At 40.4% G+C, this 25,165-nt stretch overlaps 1 protein-coding gene across 4 annotated transcripts in view; it reads right to left on the bottom strand.

The window, feature by feature from the left end:
- Positions 1 to 25,165, bottom strand: part of mtor (mechanistic target of rapamycin kinase) — a 283,244-nt gene that overhangs the window by 220,676 nt on the left and 37,403 nt on the right. For all 4 annotated transcript variants that reach the window (XM_080215404.1, XM_080215406.1, XM_080215407.1 and 1 more), the window contains exons 8-16: positions 24,538 to 24,646; positions 16,420 to 16,603; positions 15,438 to 15,566; positions 13,912 to 14,156; positions 11,802 to 12,017; positions 10,032 to 10,237; positions 1,344 to 1,466; positions 940 to 1,023; positions 199 to 291 (exon numbers count right to left, since the gene is read on the bottom strand). In XM_080215404.1, the coding sequence (XP_080071530.1) occupies positions 199 to 291; positions 940 to 1,023; positions 1,344 to 1,466; positions 10,032 to 10,237; positions 11,802 to 12,017; positions 13,912 to 14,156; positions 15,438 to 15,566; positions 16,420 to 16,603; positions 24,538 to 24,646 (1,389 nt within the window). The remainder of the gene's footprint in view (positions 1 to 198; positions 292 to 939; positions 1,024 to 1,343; positions 1,467 to 10,031; positions 10,238 to 11,801; positions 12,018 to 13,911; positions 14,157 to 15,437; positions 15,567 to 16,419; positions 16,604 to 24,537; positions 24,647 to 25,165) is intronic.

Here is a 25,165-nt window from a genome sequence, read left to right as displayed (position 1 = left end):
ATTTACAACATTTAAAGAGGCTTTGCCATCAGTATAATGCTGATTTTTTTCTCCTCACTGGCACTTACCTAAATCAACCTATATACAAACAAATGAAAGCACTTAATTTGCAACTTTCAAAATACTCTAGTAGTCATTTAATTTGTTACTATATATTTCACCTGCGCTTTATTTAAATGGGTGTGCAGAATGTTCTACCTGTCTTTTTGCAAGTGAAGAAGAATCCTGAAGCATATCCATTATGATAGGAAATAGTTCATCCATCCACTTTCTCATCTCCAATCCACTCACCTTTAGGAACAAACATTAGTAACATTAAGAAGCCTCAAATGAAAACAGAAGGCTGTCAATTAAGGAACAGATTTACACTACACAAGCTTTAAACATTCAATCTTACAACTGACCAGTCACCATACACCTTCCAGATATATATGAAAGCAAGTCAAAAATCAGGAATCTACCTTTAGGGCAACGTGAATATTTCTGATAGGGTTCAAGCCCCTAATCCATAATGGCATTGCAATGCAGTCCTGTGGGAGTGTTATGTTGTCTGTAATAACATCTTTGAGACGAGACATTAAACTGATGCTCCTTTCTGCTTGTTTGTGTGAGTATCAAAGATCACAGGGCACTATTTAAAAATGAACAGTGGAGTTCTAAGGATGTCCTAGCCTACATTTCTCCCTCAGCCAACTCTACCAAAATGAATCAATTGATCAATTATCACAATGTTATTTGTTTAGCCTCACTGTGTACAGAGAGTATTGGATCGATGTGCAACAACAATGCCGATTACAGCTGTTTATAAAATACTTGTGGTCTCTTTCAACATAATTCAACTTTGTTCCACCCATATTATATTGGATATTTTATATTTAAGTTTCTAATCCATACATGTAACAAACTGTGTTGTACAAAATACTCCAATATTAACCGTACCTGGGCAAGTTCACCGATTGTGGCCAGAACACTAACAATTACACCAGGGTTGGGATCGTGATCCTTCAGTTTTAAGATTAAGGCCTAGAAAGAAGCATACAAAATGAGAGACTGGTTTTTGTAACCTTAAAACAGCACAATTACTTTTATCTTCGTCAAAATGCTGCAACCACAGAGTATTTTTCTCTGCTCAAATAGACTATTCAAGTTACATTCATTACTCATTTCTACATCAATTTGAAGTTTCAGTCTTTTGACAACAAATACATAGTTTCTATTTTCCCCACATTTAATATGCGTTCTTCTTGTCAATGAACATCAATAAAATTGCAATTTTAAACTTTCAACGACGGATTCATTTTTGACAATAATCACTGCAGGAAAAGTCATTTCTTCTCACTTACCTTGAGAATAGGTTCCATATATGGACGGATAAGGCGGGGGGCATTTGAAACCAGGTGGCCCAACATTCTGGCACTTTGCTCTTTATTTCGACCTACTCCACTGTGTTCTAGTTCAGTTAAAATCTATGAATCATAAATAAATTACAAATGGACTGAAAGTCAATTTTTTTTTTTATTTTGACAACAACTGTTCTACGCAACCTGGAAAAGATCTCACATTAGTGGCCAGATGTTGACCGATTTCACTACTTTCTGCATACTTCAAGATCTTTGAGCATCTTATCTTGCAATACACAACTCTGGAACGTCAACCAAGCAGCTTCTGTAAGGAGTGCAGTCGGTGATTAAGATCTGGCACTCACCACCTATATTGAAAATGAGCTTCCAAAAGAACCTGAATACTGAGATAGTGCTAATGGACTTCAAGGCTGTCTTTAATACAGAGTGGTGCACTGGCCTGCTATATTATCAAATAAATAGGTTGGACTAAAACCTGGTGTTGTCAGACTTTTTACTGTGATAAAGCTGTGCAGCATACTTCCAACCTGGTTCAGGACAGTTGCTGAAATACTCCTCAATAGGCAAACTGGGCAAGACAAAAGTGCATAAAGTTTATTTAATAGTCACAAGTAAGACTTACATTAACACTTCAATGAAGTTACTGTGAAATTCCCCTAGTCCCCATACTTCGGCATCTGTTCAGGTCAATACACCGAACCAGCACATCTTTCAGAATTTGGGAAGAAACTGGAGCATCCACGAAGACATGGGGAGAGTGTGCAAACTCCACACAGACAGTGACCCATGCTGGGATTCGAACCTGAGTCGCTGGCACTGTGAAGTAGCAGTGCTAACCGTGCTACCCATAAAGTGCCGTGCGCAGAGAAGATAATCCAAAAGACAACTACAGAGCTCAGTGCTAGCCCCAATCCTGTCCTAATATTTGTATCTTATATATGAATGACCTACCAACCATGTCTCTTAAATTCACCTATGCTGATGGCACCTATTGTGCCACTCGAAGCTCCATTCTTCTGCACTTAACAAAGACATTAGAAAATTGATCAACTACTGCAGCACATAGCATCTCACATTAAATCCCTTTAAAACCATATCCAATGTAACCCACCTCCACAGTACTAATGTCAAAAAAATTGCATGTCTATATAAATGGCCAGAGAATAAAGCACAAGTCCATCCCCCCACTCCCCCAATACCTGGGAGTGACTCTAGATAGAATCTGGCCTTCAGAGAACATTTAAAGAAAGCAGCAGCAAAGGTCAAAACTAGGAGCAACCTGCTAATGCAAGTTTGGTCTATATGGGGTGCTGCTGCAACAACATTTTGGACCTCAGCATTTGTCCGATCTCTGTGCTCCACAGTAGGGCATTGTGCATCTGTCTAACAAAGGTTATCGCACACACATTGCAACAATGCACATCAGAACTGGAATCTCTGTTCAACATCCCTCCCTTGGTTTCCTATCCTGTCAAACGTCACTCTACTACACATTCCTCAACTGAGGAAAGCCCAGAAGTTGACTGAAATCATCTGTGCTTCAGCTCACTTAACATTCAATAATGACCTATTCAACCCATCTACTGCCCACCTTCTATCTTGACACCTCAAATGGAGCACCCTTCCTGAACAAGATCTACCAGCAGACATCCTTTGGATTAAGGAATGGGAAAAACACCACATATTTAGAATAAAGTAATTCAGATTTCTTTCAGAGCTTTCTGGTAACATTGTACTGTTAATGCATTTTACAGAATGCAGGCAAAGAAACAATACCGAACATTGTTGGGAAGTCACTAACAAGTTCCTTGTCACAAAACTATATGTCGAATGGCAGACTTTGAACTATCATAGTGATAGTAGTCCTTGCGAAATAGGTTCAAGACATGCCAGGGCCCCTGTGCAGCCAAACTCTATTGCTGGGTTCTCAGTACAAACCCCTTAATGCACTTGTGGAAAGACAGTCACAATGATGTACTTTACTGAGGAGTTTCTCCTCTGCAGACTAAATGGTGAACTAATCACCAACTGAACAAATGAGAGTGTTGCTTGGGTTCAGAGATTTGCATTCGATAAATCAATGTAGTAATGACAAACACCACACATTTAGAATAAAAGTAATTCAGATTTCTTTAAGCGCTTTCTGGTAACATTGTGCTGTTAATGCATTTTACAGAATGCAGGCAACGAAACAATACTGAACATTGTTGGGAAACAGAATTATCAAATCAGATGGCAATGGAGTTATTCCATATGAAATGTTCCTAACTATACTAAAGATCCAAATATCCCTCATTCCAAAATTATTGCATGTGAAAAGACTATAGTGACTATTCGCAAAGGATATGAAATAATTTTCAACACATTTTTTGCAGAGTCTAGATTATAGGACTGACAACTCAATGCACAGGATGGAAATTTACAAGGCTTGCCCTTCTTGGAACACTACTTTAAAATTTATTTATTAGTGCCACAAGTAGGTTTACATTAACACTGCCATGAAGTTACTGTGAAAATCCCGAGTCGCCATACTCCAGCGCCTGTTCGGGCACACTGAGGGAGAATTTAGCATGATCAATGCACCTAACCAGAACATCTTTCGGACAGTGGGAGAAAACTGGAGCGTGCAAAGGAAACACACACAGACACGGGTAGAACATGCAGGCTCTGCACAGTGGCCCAAACCGAGAATCAAATAAGACAAAAAAGCTCAAAAAAGACAGTAGGACTAGGGGGCACAGCCTCAAGATAAAAGGGGGGCGGTTTAGAACGGAGTTGAGGAGGAACTTCTTCACTCAAAGGGTGATGAATCTCTGGAATTCTCTGCCCGTTGAAGTGGTGGAGGCTGCCTCGCTAAATATTTTTAAGACGCGGGTTGATGGATTTTTGATAAGAGAGGGGATTAAGGGATATGGGGAGAGGGCGGGAAAGTGGAACTGAGCAGCGACAGATCAGCCATGATCTTATTGAATGGCGGGGCAGGCTCGAAGGGCTAGATGGCCTACTCCTGCTCCTATTTCTTATGTTCTAAATCCTAGTCCCGGGCGCTGTGAGGCAGCAGTGCTAATTAGTGTGTCACCATGCCACCCATGCCTACATGCCTCCAATGAGAGAGTGGTAATGGTGGAATCTATGAGAAAAAAATCTGCAAAAGTTACAGAAAAAAAGAGACCCTCAAAGTCTGACATCTGTTTTGAATTTACACTGAAAGGATCACCAGACAATTCAGAAAATGATTTCATTTCCTCCTGGGGCAGACCTGAGAGAGACCTATACTGTACAATGGTTTAGCCTGTAATAATGTCTCAGTTGAGTTTTGATTTATCATAATGTTTCCATTTCCAAAACTGGAGACTTTAAAGGAAATGGCACGTTCCAACTTAGTTCCCTTAGCAGACTTAAATCCCTCTATTTCCCTTCTTTTCTCTACCTTGCAAACTCCTGCATGAGTGGTCCCAAAATTTAGAGTGCAGGAGAGGGCAAAGAAATGCAGGACTTTATAACATTACCCCCTTCTCTCTCGCTCTCCCTCTTTCCCCTGCTCGGACTTCCCTTCCCCCCAGCAAGAATCAGATGGGAACAATCCACAAAAATCAGGGAGGTTGGAAGGCTGGAGATTGGGACTTGAAGGATGCGGGCAGAGTGGAGAGGGAGTTCATGATCAGTACAAAGGAAGCATCTTCACAGGTTGGGAAGAGTTGTCGAAAGGGGCATATTTCTGCTCCTCCTGATCGATGATTTCCGATTTCCCATGTGGTAAGCCTGTGATTTCTTGAATGGATCTGATGATTTAAAGCTAAATTAAGGGTCTTGTAAAGTGAAGGATTCATATCGGGTTCGTTGTAGTTGAATATATAGGGGACTGATTCTTAGGTGAACTTTGAAACTGGAAAAACTTTGGCTGCTTGATGACCTGCAGCTAGTTTCAGAGTGTGGTTCTCAGGCTGGCTGATAACTGATTGTTCTGATGAATCTGCTGGGCATTGGGTTCAGTCGCTGAAAGCAGCTTTGATCATATGATTACTAGGTTAATACTTCTGAGGCCCATCCAATCTAGTTGGTTTGGGAAGGTCATAGTGATGCAATGGGAAGTTGATAGTGGCCACTGAATTTCAATCTTCCCTTTTGTCCAGGAAGTTTCCTCCCACAGTCCAAAGATGTGCAAGTTAGTTGACTGGCCACGCTAAATTGCCACTTAGTGTCAGGGGGATTAGCAGGGCAAATATGTGGGGCTACAGGGAAAGGGGCTGGGTGGGATTGTGGTTGGTGCAGACTCGATGGGCCAAATAGCCTCCTCCTGTACTGTAGGGATTCTATGAATCACGGGGGCAGGCAGTCTGAAATTTCCATAGTCTTTAGGTATCGGCCCGCCCTTAAACAATGATGTGTGTGAATTAAACAAATTGCTGTGTGGTATCCTCACCTACACCCATATTTAAGAAGATATTCACCAGAAATTTGATAATGATCTGTAGGCTGAATGCTGAAAATTACATAATTTGCAGCAGCCATCTCAACAAGTTGTTTATGTCCAATTTTTAAAAGTACTGCCTGAAAGTTCATAAAATGACATGTCTGTAATGGACATGACACTACCCTTCAAAAATGTACTTCTTTGGCTATAAAAAGAGTTTTGTATCATCCAGAGGTTGTGCTACACAAGCCTCTTTTTCCTCCAATGCCCTGCCCTGCCAAGGACTCACCGATGCCATTCTCCAGTCTGCTTCTTGGAGCCACAAATGTTTTCTGAGAAAGACATACCATCTGATCTCATTTCTAGCAATGGTTCTGTAATTCAGCCTGAACTGATTCTGCATGGACAGACTTAGACTGGAATTTGGCCGGTCCATCAAATTTTCCATCCCGCCCACGACAATTCTGCCATAGGCGGGACAGAAAATCCTGGCCTCAGTATATTGGTGTAAATGTACACAAAGACTTTGTATATGCACGCAGAGGTGAAGTTGATAGACATTTAGCAATCTTCGTAGGTTTAATGCTCAATATGTTCAAATAATGCACAGCAGCATATTTTGAACTACTTAACTAAACTGAGAATACAGTGCAGGAGAAAGTCATAATAAAAATGCATGGCGCTCAGATAACATACCTTAGATATGATGTCCATTTGTGATAATTAAAGAAAAAAGGAACAGAATCAAGCACTGGGAAACATTGCAAAAATTTAGAGAACAGTGGAAACAAAAGCTATAAGATTGACTATTAATACCAGAAGTCTGAGCTACAAACAAGACTGATGAAACTTGGGCTTCCAAGCCTTGCGAAATATGATGCAGGAGCTGTGTAAAAAATTCAACACAGGTTTAAAAACTACACAATATCACTAGTCTGGTCTATTAACATTTTGTTTACATATTTTGACCCTCCCACCCTCCTGCTTCCAACTGAAACATGTTTTCAGTGTTGTTTGAGACCTCAACTGAATGAACAAAAGTGGTTGAGAATCTCCCAACAAGACTGAATTTCTATTAAATAAAAAATGAAATTGCTTACTAACGTTCATTGTTTTTCATATTAATGCTTGTAATTACAGAGTGATCAATATTCTCTGTACATGGCGTGACTGCATAGCAACCTAAAACACCTTGGCAGGCATGTGCGGGTTGGTCCCTTTCTAAGTTGCTGTGTATGCTCAGTGATCCAAAACCAATTAAAGGGGGCCACTATTTACTTAAAACAAAATAGAGAGAACACTGATTGAGATACTTTCTTTCTATTTAATACACATTCTGTAAGATATGCTGGTTAAATGCATTGACCCGAACAGGCGCCAGACTGTGGCGACTCGGGGAATTTCACAGTGACTTCATTGCAGTGTTAATGTAAGCTTACTTGTGACTAATAAATAAACTTTAAATTCAATAATTACTCTCTTCTCCTCCCCATCCTGAAATATCCCATGTAGATAAATAGCAGTGTGCAGAGTCAAGACTAAATCAGTGATTTACTTTCCAATATCTTTCAGTAGATGTTCACTAAAAATACACAAAAGGCACTCACTCACTCCATCTACTGGCAAAACAAAAGAAACATTTCCAGAAAGAATTTGAAATGAACACAAAACCATACTGTAAAGAGGTCTCTAGCACCTGTAAAGACAAAATATAGGGCAATGTTCCTTCACCAAAAATAATAACATGCTCACAACTCCTTAAATTATCTCATTGTGCATTTTGTCAGGAAAGCCAATGATCTGTGGAAATTGTAATGTTTCAATTTACAGCATATTCCAATGGTTCCTGCCTAATAACAAGGGTAGATTCCCCAGACCAGTTCAAGAGTCAGTCAGTTTTAGTCAATCATTTAGTCAGGTGAAAAAGGTGGCGGCTAACTCCATACAGCTGAAGTGCTGTTAGCTCTGAGGAGTTGGGGGCCAAGAGAAGCTCGAAGAGCTATTTGGTAGCTCTCTGTGGTTGGGACTCAGAAGAAGCCAGTTGGGAGTTGGGAAGGAAGTGGGATGTCATTGGCTCCGTGCTGCTGAGGGGGCCAGGGCTCAGAGAAGCTCAAGGAAGCCCACGAGCAGTATTCTGGGGGGAAATAGAAGCTCAGAAAAACCCAGCAGCAGTATTCTGTTCAAAATAGCTAAAGAGCTGGAATCATACTAGTGATTGGATTCTAGAGTGAAGACTAGAAATCCTTAAAAGAGGAGATAGAGTTTTAAAGAATGAACAACTCTTCAGATAGTGGAGAGAATTCCAACACAGGATCTTCAAAGGTGGAGAGCGGAAACCCGCATGAGGAAGACAAAGTTTCGGTGAGATTGATTGTCAGGGTGGGTTCTTGCGATATCTATGGATTCTTGTTCTCTTACGAAAATATGAACATACAAAATAGGAAAGATAGGCCATTCAGCCCATTAAGCCTACTCCACCATTCACTAAGATTACGGTTGATCTGTTTGTGATTAGAGTTGTGTATTCTCCCATCTACCTCCAATAACCTTCGATTCAGTTCCCTAACAAGAATCTATCGACATCTGTTTTAAAAATATTCAGTGACCCCACTTCCAATGCCTTCTGAGGCAGTGGACAAAGTTGCACAAGCCTCAAAGAAAAAAAGTCCTTTTCATCTCTGTCCAGTAAGGGTGACCCCTAATTTTAAAGCAGTGCTCCCTAGTTCAGGACACACCCACAGTGGAATCATCATTTCCACAACCACTTTGTCAAGACCATGGATCTTACATTCTTCAATCAAGTCACCCCTTACTCTTCAAAACTGCAATGGGGACAAGCCCTGCCTGTCCAACCTATCCTATAAGACAATCTGCTCTTTTCATACATCTATCCAGTAAACTGCCTCTGAACCACTTCCAACTCTTGGTTACATCTGTCATTTACTCTAAGATGATGCGTAGGAGCAGTTCGCTAATTTGTGCATACCTCATGTTAATTCTGAATGTTAGAGTTTCAGGTATACCTGAAAATTATGTACTTTTCTAACTTTGTATAGGAAAGTTTATCAAGTTTGTTCAAAATCTGTGGAATCTTGTGGCTTTATTCCAAAAGCAGGTGCCTTTCATTTCAATTTTTAACTATGTTAAACAAAACCCTACTGGTCCTTAGCCGGACTTCCTTCCACATTCCGAGGTCTGACCAAGGATCTTTTTACCAAGTCAATGATCTTAATATTGGTCTTAAGAATACGGTGTTGAAATTTACAATGGTACCAGAATAGCACATGTTGATCATTCATTAGAAAATCGAGAGGTATTGATAATATGGGGAATGGACTAAAAAATGAAAATTAATGATATTAAGCATGAGATGATACATTTTGGTTTAAGTAGTGAGGATAATTGGAATAGAAAAATCCTTGTAGTTGGGAAGAGCAAAAGGAAGGCATAAGGATTTGTGAAAATATTGAAGGCAGCACCTTTGCTTGAGTATGGAAGAATGAAATTCTAGCTTTTATCACAACAGGTATTGATGAGCCTATACAAAATTTTAAAACTATTGGTTAGAGTGCTATGAGCACTATCAGGCAATGGGATAGAGGTTTACAGCATGGAAACAGGCCCTTCAGCCCAACTTGTCCATGCCACCTTTTTTTAAAAACCCCTTGACTATTCCCAATTGCCTACAATTGCCTCTATACCCATTTAACTGTCTAAATGCTTTTTAAAAGACAAAATTGTACCTGTCTCCACTACTACTTCTGGCAGCTTGTTCTAAATGCTCCCCACCCTCTGGACCCTTTTGTGTCTTTCCCCTCTCACCTTAAACCTATGGCCTCTAGTTTTAGACTCCTCCACCTTTGGGAAAAGATATTGACCACCTAGCTGATCTATGCCCCTCATTATTTTATAGACCTCTACAAGATCACCCCTCAGCTGCCTATGCTCCAGAGAAAAAAGTCCCAGTCTATCCAGCCTCTCCTTGTAACTTAAACCATCATGTCCCGGTAACATCCTTTTCTGCACTCTTTCTAGTTTTATAATATCCTTCCTGTAATAAGATATTGAGGTTTGAATGATAGCACAACACAGATTCTCTAGGATTCTGCCTGGTATTTAAATTTTTTAAAGTTGAAAAATGTGGACTTCATATTTAAGGTAACAATAGATTTTTTTTGCTTTCCTCATTTATCTAGATGCAAAGTACATCCGTTTGTAATCATATGTACCAACAAACAATAATAATAAATGTCTACCTGTATCAGCATTTTGCGAAGAAAAGGCATCACAAATGCGGGATTCATGCTGCTCAGTCTACCAATAGTGCAGATCGCGAGTTCTCGAATTTCAAACACTTCATCATTGAGTGCTACAAAAAGGGCTTGTAGGTTCTCGGCCTGGGCTAAATGAGCATCAAATCGCTCATCCAATGAGGCCAACACACAATAACGAATATCAGGATCTGAGTAAATGAGAAGTAAATTAGGAAAAAAAACGAAAAACAAAACTAGCAAGTTTTAACATTTGTTACGCCCAACTACCATTATAAAGTTTTACATTTAAAGATTTACTACTTAAAAATAAACACTACAATAGCAAAATTATGAAATGTTTCCAGTTACTTTATCCTTAAAATATCAGCTTTACTGGACAGTTTACAGGAAAAGGTTGCCCATGCAGTTTTGACTCTCATAAAATCAGATTCTAAATGATAGTGGGGCACAAAAGTTATAATAGGCAGTAAACATCATGGGACAGGTAAATCTTGTCAGGATGGTTGGTCTAAGGCACCAGACTCAAGGATTCAGTCCTTCCCGTGGGCTGGGTGTTTTGGTCTCCGACTGGAGGCGTGGGCTTGAAGCCCACTTCTGACATTAACTTTGGGGTGGCACGGTGGCAAAGAGGTTAGCACTGCTGCCTCACAGTGCCAGGGACCCAGGTTCGATACCCAGTTTGGGCCACTGCCTGTGCGGAGTTTGCACATTCTCCCCATGTCTGCATGGGTTTCCTCCAGGGACTCTGGTTTTTTCCCAGTCCAAAGGACAGGCTAGTTAGGTGCAAAGAACATAAGAACATAAGAAATAGGAGCAGGAGTAGGCCATCTAGCCCTTCGAGCCTGCCCCGCCATTCAATAAGATCATGGCTGATCTGTTGTGGCTCAGTTCCACTTACCCGCCCTCTCCCCATAACCCTTAATCCCCTCTCTTATCAAGAACCCATCAACCCGCTTCTTAAAAATATTTAGCGAGGCAGCCTCCACCACTTCAACGGGCAGAGAATTCCAGAGATTCACCACCCTTTGAGTGAAGAAGTTCCTCCTCAACTCCGTTCTAAACCGCCCCCCCCTTTATCTTGAGGCTGTGCCCCCTAGTCCTACTGTCTTTTTTGAGCAGGAAGAGTCTCTCCACCTCTATCCTATCCATCCCATTCATCATCTTATACGTCTCAATGAGATGGCCATGCTAAATTCTCCCTTGGTGTACCCGAACAGGTGCCAGAGTGTGGCGACTAGGGGATTTTCACTGTAACTTCATTGCAGTGTTAATGTAAGCCTACTTTTAATAGAATTTTAAACTTTAAAAACTTTAAATCCAATCTTATTTGTAAATTAAACTGTTTCAATTGGGACACCGATACAGTTTCAAACAGGTAGATAGGGAGCTTCCTTATATAAAAGGTGGAATGGAATTCCAGGTAGGATATTTAAGATATTTAAAAAGCACCTGACATCTCAGATGGAGAAAACTGTAGTTTTGCTGGTTGAGTAGAGTGGCACATATTCAAGCAGCATTGTTTGGAACAAATGCTTTTTGCACCACTTATGCTGTGTTAGTTTGCTCAAATCATCCTCATTAGAGAAATCCAAAATGCTCAACATGTTTCATGATCAGTTTAAGCAAGAAAGAATTAAAAGTTTAAGATTTCAACAGGTAAAATTTGATGCTAGTTCAACAATATTTTATTCACTGAGCCGCATGAACCATATTAAGTCAAAATTTCAACCAATTTTTTAAATAATTAATTACCTGGATCAGTAATTCCGACAACAAGGAGTTTACTAAGCACATCGGCCACCACTTGGACAGCTGTCTGGCTGACAACATGCCCATGTCCACTAATTAGATGGAGTGATGGAGTTAAGAGTCGAGAACAAGTTCGAGATGCTTCCATCCGAATCTCTTTGTGCTCACTGTTCAGGAAATGGTCTGCACAGTGCCTGACAAACTGGGTGAGTGAGTGACCTGCATTAACACAAAAAAAAAATTCATCACTTGAAAAACACATTGCGTTCTATTATATGGCAACATTTTGCGAGGATTGCCTTTCACTGCATCAACTAAAAATTCAAGAGAATACAGGGATCATTAAATAATGCTGTGAAGATTATCTAATAACTATATTAAGAACCTTATGATTTACTCTCATTACAAGAGTTCAAATTACAACTGTAATAAGTCTTCAGACCACCCTGTCATGATACTTTACTTGAACCAGTAACTGCCATTCACAAACCAGAGGGCACTATGAAAACAAACTAAAATTTGACAGAAGCAAAACTGTACCAACAGGTAAATGTACAAAAGTGAATAACAAAGGAATAGACTAGCTGGAGTGATCAAAAGCCTAATCAGAGACTCCAAATTGAAAGTAGCTTAAACACCTGCCTTTCCACCACCCAGGGCCAAAACAATTCTTCCAGGTGAAGTGTGAGTTAATTACACTTCTTTCAATTTAGTGTATTGTGTTTGATGCTCATAATGTGGTCTTCTTTATACTGGGGAGATTCAGCACAGGCTGATTGTTTTGCAGAGCACCTCTGTTCCAACCCCTAAATATGAGCTCATTTTAATTCTCCACTCTGGTTTCCTGTACTGTTCTAAAGAAACTCAACTAAGTTTGGAGGAACAGCAGAGCAGTTATTGATCAGGCACTTCACAGCATTCTAGATTCAATGAATTTAATAATTTCAGGTCATTAGCACCATTCCCATCTATTTTTAGATAGCAGTTGATGTTGCATCATTCAGACTTATCTTTTGTTTCCTTACCAGTCCTGTTATCCTTTCCATTTTACTTCCATCACATTGTCATTTAATCACTCAGCCCTGCCACCCTATTGTAGACGTCCATCTTTGATCATTCCCTCCTTTCCCTGCCTCAATATTTGCTTGAAATCTGTTCCATCTCCAGTTTTTTTCCAGTTCTTACAAAAGGTCACCAACATGAAAGGTTAAATATGTCTCCCTCCAGAGATTTTGCTTGATCAAGGTATCGCCAGAATTTTCTGTTTTTAATACTTTAAAATGTGATCTGACTAATATTTCCCTACCTTGCTCTAATGATCCCTTGACCTCTAATGGAACCTCTGGGATGAAGGAGTACAATATCAAGGGTAGGAATCTTAGCAGTGTTGAGGAGCAGAAGGATCTTGGGGTCCGGGTCCATAGGACATTCAAATCGGCCTCGCAGGTGGAGGATGTGGTCAAGAAGGCGTATGGTGTACTGGCCTTCATTAATCGAGGGATTGAGTTTAGGAGTCGGGAAGTAATGCTGCAAATTTGTAAGACCCTTGTCACACCCCACTTGGAGTTCTGGTCGCCTCACTACAGGAAGGATGTGGAAGCTATTGAGAGAGTGCAGAGGAGATTAACAAGGATGTTGCCTGGATTGGGAGGCATGCCTTATGAAGATAGGTTGAGGGAGCTAGGTCTCTTCTCCCTGGAGAGACGAAGGTTGAGAGGCGACCTGATAGAGGTTTATTAAAATGTTGACAGAAATAGATAGGGTGGATTCTTGGAGGCTATTTCCCAGGGCTGAAATGGTCGCCACGAGAGGACACCGGCTTAAGGTGCTGGGAAGCAAGTACAGAGGATGTTAGGGATAGGTTTTTCACTCAGAGGGTGGTGAGCGAGTGGAATCGGCTGCCGTCGGTGATGGTAGAGGCGAACTCGCTGGGGTCTTTTAAAAGACTTCTGGATGAGTATATGGGATTTAATGGGATTGGAAGTTACAGATAGTTCTATGGCTTGGTAGGTATGGATGTGATCGGCGCAACTTGTGGGCTGAAGGGCCTGTTTGTGCTGTAGTGTTCTATGTTCTATCACTTGAAACGAAGACTGCACAAGCTTCAACTTACCTTCAAATTCAAAGTTGCCTAAGGTACGGAGTGCAAGAGTTATGCATCCAACGTCACTTGCTTCAGGAATGTTAGTCAAGCTAGGGGAGGCGAGCTGATGGGCAAGACTTTTCGGCATGCCTGGATGTCGAAGAGGTTTATGCATCAGCACCAGTGACAACATCTTCAGTAAGCCATCCTGGATATCCTTCTTCAGTTGTGGTATTTGCCGGCTTAGATCATGCAGTACAGCAGTCAGAGCAGGGCTTTAAAGCAGAAATAGCGATACACTAGTAATTAGCATGATCATTGCAAGCAAGTAAACTAATTCTTCCAAAGACCAGCTGGATTTCAGCTTAGCATTCATTTTATATATCACAAAATATCAAATAAGTATGCGATTTGTTTCCTTCTTCAAGTATAATTATTGCAAAGTTGCGTGCCAGAAGTGTGGGGAGGCTATCAAGAGTCAATAGACCCTAAAGATTCACAGCACATTTTTTAAACTCAATAAGAAATTATTGACCATCTGGTGTATGCAAAGCATCCCACCTTCACAAGGATGTTAAACAGTTTCATTTTGGATCTGGGACAATCTATAGTCTCCAAGGTAAATTTCTAGAGAGTGAATTCACAGAAAATAGAAGCAACACAGTGTATTAGCAAGCACAAGAAGCAGTAACATGCAAGTTCACATCTTTGCTAATATAAAATTGATCGCTTGATTAGCTAATAACTTAGCTTGTAAAACTCAGTATCTTATCAATTCACTTTTGCCGGACTGAATCCAACATGTTAGATTTTTTAGAAGACAGTCATTAGTCACTGCGACACTACATTTACTTGGACGTTCACAACTACAGACAAAGTCATCACTTGCTTACAAGTAAACAATAAGCTCCAGCCAAATTCCAAATGAAAAGCTTACAGCTTGAGAAATTATCAAAACTGAAATCCAGATTTAAATACCCCTATTCTGGCAAACACATTAACTCTATACAAGCTTATGAATAAAGTTAGGTAAGAGTAAGTAACACAACTCATTAGTGCAATAACCTTTCCATTATAGCTTCATATTGAGTTAATCACAATAATTTTGCTTCCTATCATTAGTTATGGGCAGCACGGTGGCACAGTGTTTAGACCGCTGCCTCACAGGGACCCAGATTTGACTCCCGGCTTGGGTCACTGTCTGTGTGGAGTTTGCACATTCTCACTGCGCCTGTGTTGGTTTCCTCCAGGTGCTCCAGTTTCTTCCCATAATCCAAAGATGTGCAGGTTAGCTTCATTGGCCATGCTAAATTCTCCCTCAGTGGACCTGAACAGGTGCCAGAATATGACAACTAGAGGATTTTCATAGTAAATTCATTGTGGTGTTAATGTAAGCGTACTTGTGACTAATAAATAATAAACTAAATAAACTTTAAATCCAGCAATATTTTCAAAAGCCCAGTTCAACACTAAAAAGTTGACAATCCTAAACTTGAATCAATCTGTGTTAAAAACATCCACTAAAATAAACAATTACAACATAAATGATATATTACCTGAGACCAACCGCAAGCATTTGCTCCAGTAGTTCTTTAATATCCTGCTGGATAACTGGTCCTATGGCTCTAGCTATCATACATATACAAGTAAAAACTGTTGCATCCACTTGAACAGCTTTTTGCCTCCTGAAAAACATGAAATTAAAAGTGCATTACTTAAAAAATGTTTTGAAACTATAGCCTTTAAAATTAAATTAAAGGAAAATAATGAAATCCTGAATGGTCAATTGAGACGCATAAAAATGGCCAGTCATGGGTCCAAATACAGACCTATGTTTTCAACAAGGTCTGATATATTAAAGTTCTTGAGAAACTTAGTTTCAGTTTCCATTTACTTTTACAACCAATTTTATTTACACATCCGGCATTTCAAAATAATGATTTGTAAAAAGCGTCTTTCTATTGGTGAACTGATCCTTGTCCGGTTAATGCAACTCATTCATAAATGGTTATAAATATTAGAATTGAGACCATATGTGGGCCTGAGATAGACCTGACATATACTCTGTTGTTTCTCTGGTAAAAGTCTCTAATTTTAATCCAGAGAGATAACAAATTCTGCAGTTGTGTATTATGCAGCTAATTAAAATGTTTAAGACTAGCTGAGACAACTTGGGGCAGCACAGCAGCACAATGTCTCACTGCGGCAGGGACCCGGGCTCAATTCCAACCTTTGGCCATCGTCTGCGTGGCGTTTGCATGTTCTCCCCATGTCTGCGTCGGTTCCCTCTGGGTTTCCTCCCACAGTCCAAAGGTGTGCAAGTTAGATGGATTGGCCATTCTATATTGCCTCTTAGTGTCCAAACATCTGTGGATTAGGGGGATTAGCAGGGAAGTATATTGTGTTAAGGAATAGGGTGAGGGATGGGTATGGGTAACATGCTCTGCTGGAGCGTCGGTGCAGACTCAATGGGCTGAATCATCTCCCTCTGCACTGTAGCGATTCTACGTTTCTATAACTACTTTGTCTCTTCCTTACTTGTGTGCAAAGTCCTTCGGTGGGAGTGCTGCTTTTAAAATTTCCAGGATCCTCTGCAGGTATGGATTAATTTCCACTCTTACAGCCACCACCAGTAGACCCAGTGCCTGGAATGCAGCAGCGCGTTCCTTCTCTTTTTTGAGGCAGCCAAGTAGATGATTCACAGAGTCAAAGAGGTGCTGTTCTGTGTAAGTGAATACATACATGCCAACAATTAATACTTAACATAGAGGAAGAAAAACATTCCACATGACAATAAAACATCAACACCCTACAACTACAGTGTCAAGTGTTCCTATTTTTAAATTCCCGTCTCCCTAGTGATCCATCATCCATTCCCCAACTGAGAACAGGCAAGTGATTTACTCCTTCAGTCTCTTCCAGTGTTACTTGATTCAATTGCCAAGAGATATGTGGAAACCGCTCAGATGAAATTGCTCTCATACTTATTTCTCTTCCCCATCCTTGGTGTATACTCCCTCTTCATAATAGAAAATAATTGCTGACTATTTAAGGAACTATGGATGCCTTGCATTTTAATTTCCACATCTTTCCACTTAGTGACGGACATAGAATCATACAGCATAGAAGAAAGCCATTCGACCCATCCCGAATTAACCTTGCTAGGCATTTAAGAGTCGACCATACTGCTGTTGGTCTGGAGTCGGATGTAGGCCAGATCAGTTAGGGACAGCATATTTCCTTCCCTAAAGAATCAGGTGTGTTTTTAAGATAATTGGTGTCAGATTTTTATTGAATTCAATTTTTACCATCTGTTCTGGTGGTATTTGAACCCAGGAGCCTAGTGTATTACTAGTCCAGAGACCAGCAGACAGAAAACAGAATTTCCCTTTGAAAGTTACTACTAAATTTGCTCCCACCGCCCTTTCAGGCAAGGCACAGTGGTTAGCACTGCTGCCTCACAGCACCAGGGATCTGGGTTTGACCCCTGGCTTGGGTCACTTTCTGTGAGAAATCTGCATGCTCTCCCCATGTCTGTGTGGGTTTCCTTCCAGTGCTCTAGTTTTCTCCCACAGTCCGAAAGATGTGCCGGTCAGGTGGATAGGCCATGCTGAATTCTCCCTCAGTGTACCTGAACAGGCACAGGAGTGGGGCAAATACGGGATTTTCACAGTGACTTCATTGCAGTGTTAAGCCTACTTACATTAGGCTTACATTAAGCAGATGACATGAATAAACAAACTTAAAAACTTAAACAGGGTATTTCAGATCATAACTCCAAGGCAAAAAAATGATGTACCCTCTGGTTACTGACTCTCCTGCTTCTCTTTATCTATTCTATTAAAACCCTCAATTTTGGAATATCTCCACCATAAGTAATTTTAATATTGTGGAAAAGTAGACAAGGGTTAATTTCAAATTCCTAACACCTAATAAGTGAATTACCTATCATTAAAAACAATCCTGTTATATGCTGGAAGCAAGTGCAAGATAATAAAAATTATTAGCATGATTAACATTAGAAGAACATACTGTAACCCCTAATGACTGATGCAAAATTTATTTATATAAATTGTAAACAGTTGAGTTCCCAGCATGATTCATCTGCCATCTCCTTATTTTCCATGATCAATTCTCCAATATTGAAATTGTAGGAACTGTAGGGTCCTGATAGACTTCATCCCAGAGTCTTAGTGAGATAGTTGATGCTTTGGTTTTAATTTCCCAAAACTCCCTAGATTCCAGGAAGATCCCATTAGATTGAAAGATAGCAGATGTAACTCCTTTATTCAAAAGGGGAGAAAGTAGGAAACAAATCAGTTAGCTTAACAGGTGTCACAAGAGAAAATATTAGAAGGCATTATTAAAGTTATAGCAGGGCACTTGGATAATAATAAGGTAGTCAGGCAGAGTCAATGTGAAAATTTTTGAAGGGAAATAATGTTTAACCAACTTATTGGAGCTCTGTGAGGAAGCAACGTATGCTGTGGATAAAAGGAAACTTGTGAATGTATTGTACTTAAGATTTACAAAAGGCATTTGATATGGTGCCGCATCAAAGACTACAGTCAAAAACAAAAGCTAATGGTATAAGGGGTAATATTTTGCTATGACTAAGCTGGCTAAATGATATCCTTCTGCATCTTGTGTGTGTGTCTGTAGCTCTCTCCTGAGTACTGGAGTGCATTCAGTTGCATCCTGTTACCCTTTCCCTTAACAGCGATGCTGCAAAATTAACTTCCTCCCAGCTTTCCAGATGGAAAACATGAGTAAGCATAAATGGGTCTTTTCCATTTTGGCAAGATGTAATGAGTGGTGTGCCACAGGAATCATGCTGGGACCTCAACTAATTACAATGTAGATAAATAACTTGGATGAAGTGATAGACGAGATGATTGCCAAATTTGTTGATGACACAAAGACAGGTAGGAAAGTTAAGTTTTGAAAAGGACATAAGGAGGCTACAAGAAGATATAGATAGGTTAAATGAGTTGGTGACTAGTGGAGTGCCTCAGGGGTCGGTGCTGGGGCCTCAGCTATTTACCATTTATATAGATGAACTGGAGGAGGGAACCGAGTGTATGGTGTTGAAATTTGCTGATGACACCAAGTTTGGTGGAAAGGCAAATTGTGCGAAGGGTGTGGAGAGTCTGCAGAAGGATCTAGATAGGCTGGGCGAATGGGCCAGGAACTGGCAAATGGAATTTAATGTTGGCAAGTGTGAGGTGGTCCAATTTGATAGGAATAATGGCAGGAAGGACTATTACTTACGTGGCGAAAAACTGCAGCAGGCGACGGTGCAGAGGGACCTCGGGGTCCTTGTGCATGAGTCGCAAAAACCCAGCTTGCAGGTGCAGCAGGTGGTCAGGAAGGCGAATGGGATGCTGGCCTTCATAGCGAGGGGGATTGAATATAAAAGTAGGGAGGTCATGCTGCGGCTGTATAGGGCATTGGTGAGGCCGCAGCTGGAGTACTGTGTGCAGTTTTGGGCGCCGTACTTACGCAAGGATATTTTGGCCTTGGAGGGAGTGCAGAGGAGGTTTACTAGGCTGATACCGGAGTTGAGGGGGTTGAGCTATGAGGAGAGGCTGAATAAACTAGGCTTGTACTCGTTAGAGTTTAGAAGAATGAGGGGAGATCTCATTGAGACGTATAAGATGATGAATGGGATGGATAGGATAGAGGTGGAGAGACTCTTCCCGCTCAGAAAGGACAGTAGGACTAGGGGGCACAGCCTCAAGATAAAGGGGGGGCGGTTTAGAACGGAGTTGAGGAGGAACTTCTTCACTCAAAGGGTGGTGAATCTCTGGAATTCTCTGCCTGTTGAAGCGGTGGAGGCTACCTCACTAAATATTTTTAAGAAGAGGGTTGATGGGTTTTTGATAAGAGAGGGGATTAAGGGTTATGGGGAGAGGGCGGGAATGTGGAACTGAGCCACGACAGATCAGCCATGATCTTATTGAATGGCGGGGCAGGCTCGAAGGGCCAGATGGCCTACTCCTGCTCCTATTTCTTATGTTCTTATGTGAGCAATGGAGAATGGAAATGGAGTATAAAGAGGGAAAATGTGAAATTGTCCAATTAGGCTGGAAGAATAAAAGAGAAACATATTATCTAAATGGGAGAAATTGCAAAGCTGTGAGATGCAGAAGTATCTGTGGTGTCTTAGTGTATGAATCGCAAAAGGCTAACATGCAGGTACATCTACTTGATAGTAGAATGTTACTATGCTGGGGAACTGAAAACAAAAGTAGGGAAGTTATGCTTCAGTCATACAGATTACTAGTAAGACCACATCTGGAATACCACATACAATATTGATCACCTTATTTAAGTAAGGATGCAAATGCATTGGAAACAGTTCAGAGAACGGTTACCAGACTAATACCTGGAATGATGGGTTGCCTTATCAGGAAATATTGAATAGGATGACTTGTATCCACTGAACGATAGAAGAGCAAATGGTGGCACGACTGAAATACTTAAGATACTGAGGGGATCTTAAAAGGGTAGATGCGGAGAGGATGTTTCCTCTGGTAGAAGAATCTAGAACTAGCTGAAAAATAAAGGGGTCCTCCATTTAAAATAGACACAAAACTTTTGGAACACTCTTCCTGAAAAGGTGGTGGAAGTAGAGTTTTTGAATATTTTTTAAGAGATTAGTAGAGAAATGTTTTTTGGGGAAATTGATGGGATCAAAGGTGGATAAATCCCCAGGTCCTCATCCAGGAGTACTAAAGGAAATGACCCTGGAAATAGTGGATCCATTGGTGGTTATTTTCCTAAATTCTTTGGAATAGTTCCTACAGATTCTAGGGTAGCAAACGTAAGCCCGCTATTCAAAAAGGGAGGTAGAGAGAAAACAGGGGACTATAAACCAGCAAGCTGAACGTCGGTACTGGAGAAGTTGCTAGAGTCCATTATCAGGGATTTCATAACTCGGCAGTTGGAAGGCAGTGGTATAATCAGACAAACTCAGCATGAATTTACAAAAAGGAAATGATGTTTGACGAACGTACTGGAATTTTTTGAGGATTGACCGAGGAGAAACAGTGGATGTGGTTTATCTTCAGGCTTTCGACAAGGTCTCATATAACAGACTACTATGTAAAGTTAAAGCACAGTAATGTCTTGAGAGGGATAGAAAGCTGCTTAGCAGAAAGGAAGCAAAGAGTTGGCATAAATTTTTCTGACTGGCAGTGAATAGTGGAGCTCTGCAGGGATTTGTACTAGGACTCCAAATGTTCACATTATATATTAATGATTTGGAAAAAGGAATCAAATGTGTTATCTCCAAATTTGCAGATGTTACAAAGTTGGGTGGGAGAGTGAGCGTGAGGAGGGTGCAGAGATGCTTCAGCGTGATTTGGACAGGCTGAGTGCGTGGACATCTGCATAGGAGATGTAACATAATATGGATAGTTGTGAGGTTATCCACTTTGGTAGCAATAATAGGAAGACAGATTATTACTTGAATGGGTGTAAATTAAGAGCGGTGGAGACTCAGAGACTTTGCATTACTCGCTGAAAGCAAGTGTGCAGGTACAGCAGGCAGTAAAGGCAGCAACTGGTATGATGACCTTCATAGCGAGAGTATTTGAGTATTGGGATAGGGAATATTTGCTGCAATTATATAGGGCATTGGTGAGGCCACACCTGGAGTACTGTGTGCAATTTTGGTGTCCTTATCTAAGGAAGGATCCCGTTGCTATAAAGGGAATACAGCCAAGGTTTATCAGGCTAATTCCTGGGATGGGAGGTCTGTTATATGAGGACAGACTAAATCAGTTAGGATTATATTCACTGGAGTTTAGAAGAGGGGGAGGGGCTCTCATAGAAACGTATAAAATTCTAACAGGGTGAGACAGCGTGGATTCAGAAAGAATGTTCCCTAGTCCAGAACTAGGGGTCATAGTTTGAGGATAAGGGGTAAACCTTGTTGAACTGAGGCAAGGAGAAATTTCTTCACCCAGAGGATGATGAATGTATGGAATTCACAACCACAGAATGCAGTTGAGGCCAAAATGTTATCTGATTTCAAGAAGAAATTAAATATAGCTCTTGGGGCTAAAGGGATCAAAGGATATGGGAGGAAGGAGGGATCAGGATATTGAATATGATCAACCATGATCAAAATGAATGGCACAGCAGACTCGAATGACTGAATGGCCTACTCCTGCTTCTAGTTTCTATGGATACATTACTGGTAAGCATGAGCGATTGTCGGGGATAGGTGAGACACAGATTTGAGGTTACTGTCAGATCAGCCATTATCTCATTACATGGCAGAGCAGCTCCCGGTGCCCAATGGCCTACACTTGTTCCTTGTTCATATGTTTGTATGATTAGGCAGAGTCAACATAGCTTTATGAAAGGAAAACAGTGTTTCATAAATCCATTAGATTTTTTAAGGAGTTATTTAGCAGGGTAGATAAAAAGGGGTTAGTATTTGTATTATATTGGGATTTTTAAAGGCACATGATAAGATACCGGATTAAAGGTTGCACCATAAGAAGTTTCATGAGATTTGATGTAACGTATTAGCATGAATAGAGGATTGGTTAAAAGACAATAAAAGCAAAACAAGAATAATTGGATCTTTTCCAGGTTGGCAGACTGTAACTGGTGGGGTGCCGGAACTTCAGTATTTACAATTTATGTTACTAATTTATTACTATAACTATATGACTAATTAAAGACTAAGGGATCAAAGTGTAACATGTCCAAGTTTGCTGATGGTGCAAAGCTAGCTTGGAATGTAATCTGGGAGGTCACAGTAAAGGGAAAATAATTGGTTAAGTGAGTGGGTAAGAAGGTAGGAGATGACAATATGTGAGGGATGTGAAACTATTCATTTTAACAGAAAAATAGAAAATCTGAACTTTTTAAAATGGCAAAAGTTATTAAATTTTGATGTTCAGAGGGATTTGAGAATCCTTGAAGAAATACAAATTTGACATGCAGCTACAGCATGTAATTAGAAAGGCAAATGATATGGTGACCTTAATTGCAAAGGGATTGGAGTACAAAAGTAAGGAAGTCTAGCTGCAATTGTGCAGGGTTTTGCTCAGGGAACAGCTGGAGTACTGTGCACAGTTTTCATTTCTGTGCCAAAGGAAGGGTGACATGCTACCTCACAGCGCTATTGACCCAGGTTCAATTCCAGCCTCAGATGACTGTGTGGAGTTTGCACATTCTCCCCTACCTGCATGGGTTTCCTCCAGTTTCCTCCCACAGTCCAAAAATGTGAACATTAGGTGGATCGACCATGCCAAATTGCCCCTTTAATGTCCCAAGATGTGTAGGTTGGATGGATTAGCCATGGTGAATGTGTAGGATTACAGGGATAGGGCCTAGGTAAGACACTTTGTCAGAGAGTTGGTGCAGTCTCATTGGGCCGAATGGACTCCTCCTGCACCTGAAGGGATTCTAGGATATGCATATCTCAGAGGGGATGCAATAAGAGTTCACTAGATAAGAGGAAAGATTGAATAGAAGTGTATACACTCTGGTGTTTAGCCTGAAAGGCTGTTTTGTCTAGTTGAAGTGCCTAGTACTCGGGGTCAGTCTCTGGATAAGGGGATGACTATTTTGGACAGTGATGAGAAGAAATTGCTTCACTCATATAATTGTGACTCTTTGGAAATCTCTTTACTATAGGACTACAGTTGTTCAGTGGTCGAGTACATTCAAAGCTGTGTGAGATAGATTTTTGGACTTTAGAGGGAGCAAGGAAAATTGGGTTTGAACAGGAAAGTGAAATTAACATCAAGGATCAGCTACGATAAATGTTCCTTCTAATATTTGTTTTATAGGGGAGGCTGGCTTGTTGCATCTCGTGATTCCTTTAAAATTGATATGCAGCCAAGAGTGCATGCATCTTAAAAGGGACAATAAACTTGCATGTGGCATATTTGGTTCCTCCCCTGCACATTCCTGACTGTTGTGCAATTGCACACCTCCGCAGCCTAGAAGGAACATTGGCCAAGATCTCTCAAAATGGTAGAACAGGCTCAAGGAATCAGGTGGTCTACTGCTGTTTCCATTTCTTACGATTAAACAATGAATGTAAGTACATTACAGTCCCTATCTTTAGCTGCCCAGGCCCCAAGCTCTGAAATCCCCCATTTAAGTCCTTCTGCTTGTCTAGCTCTCTCATTCTTTGAAACATTCTTTAAAACTTATCTCTGACCAAGCTTTTATTCACTTGATCCAATATTTAGTTTTGTGGTTCAGTGTTAACAATTCAGTTGCTATCATTCCTGAGAAGTGCCCAAGGTCATTTTACGTAGAGGTGATACAGAAGTGCAATTTGGTACTGGAGTTACCATTACTGACAGTGTTAATTAAGCTCCTAAAATTATCTAATTCAGATGATGCAGAGCCAAAAATTGGATGGCATCAATATCATAGCCTATCCCACGGTTGAATTAATTAGTTGTAGATCAAACTCAGCCCACTGTAATAAGACAGCATGTTTATAAATACACGTGAAAGTTTATCTAACTCAAATAAGCTAACCTGCCTTTTTCTTTCAAGTGCTATAACTTATGTAGTTTCAGAACCTTTATTTCATATTTAGTTCTCATTGACAGTAATATATAAAATACTGCATCTAATTGTATCAGTAAATGTCACAGCTTTTAATCGACTCACCTGTGAATAAATGGGGCTGGAAAGCAGCAAGACGAGGAATCAGGTTTAAGATCGCCATTTGAATCAGGGGATTCTTACTACTACGATACTTCAGAACCCAACGAGTTACCTGTGCAAAGATCAAAGAACATTTAAAAAACATGCAATGGTCTAAAATTTCAGCTCCATCGCATACCAGGCTTTAGGTCAAACGAAACTGAAGCAAACACAGAATTCAATTGTAATTACTAAATAAAACTAGATTTTCTTCTCCCAGATTAGATTCAATTAGCAATCTTTGGAAGGAAATGAGGGGATTGTTGGCAAATTTCACCAACAGTACATTTAGTATATGGAAGAATCTCATCATAAAACTAGCGAGCACTGGCTCTGGTTGGCTGTACTTCTCCTTGACCACTCCAATTAAGTTACATCAAAGTGCGGAGGAGAATTGAAATAAAGGGGGATTTTGGCTGGCTCAATGAAAAGAAAATCTCATTTTAACATACCATCAACCATAATTAGCAAGTGCCATTTCAACCCTGCAAGACGATAAATTAACACCTTACAGTGGATCACTGGCGGTGTTGTCAAGGCAAATTTGAGAATACAGCTTCAAAATCAGTAATGTTATATAATGTACTGCACA

Source organism: Carcharhinus amblyrhynchos, chromosome 30 (assembly GCF_965287045.1).
Source record: "Carcharhinus amblyrhynchos chromosome 30, sCarAmb.v2.hapA, whole genome shotgun sequence".
NCBI classification, from domain to species: Eukaryota; Metazoa; Chordata; class Chondrichthyes; order Carcharhiniformes; family Carcharhinidae; genus Carcharhinus; species Carcharhinus amblyrhynchos.
Note: the sequence above shows the minus strand (reverse complement) of the source record. Positions and strands in the feature narration are given on the sequence as shown.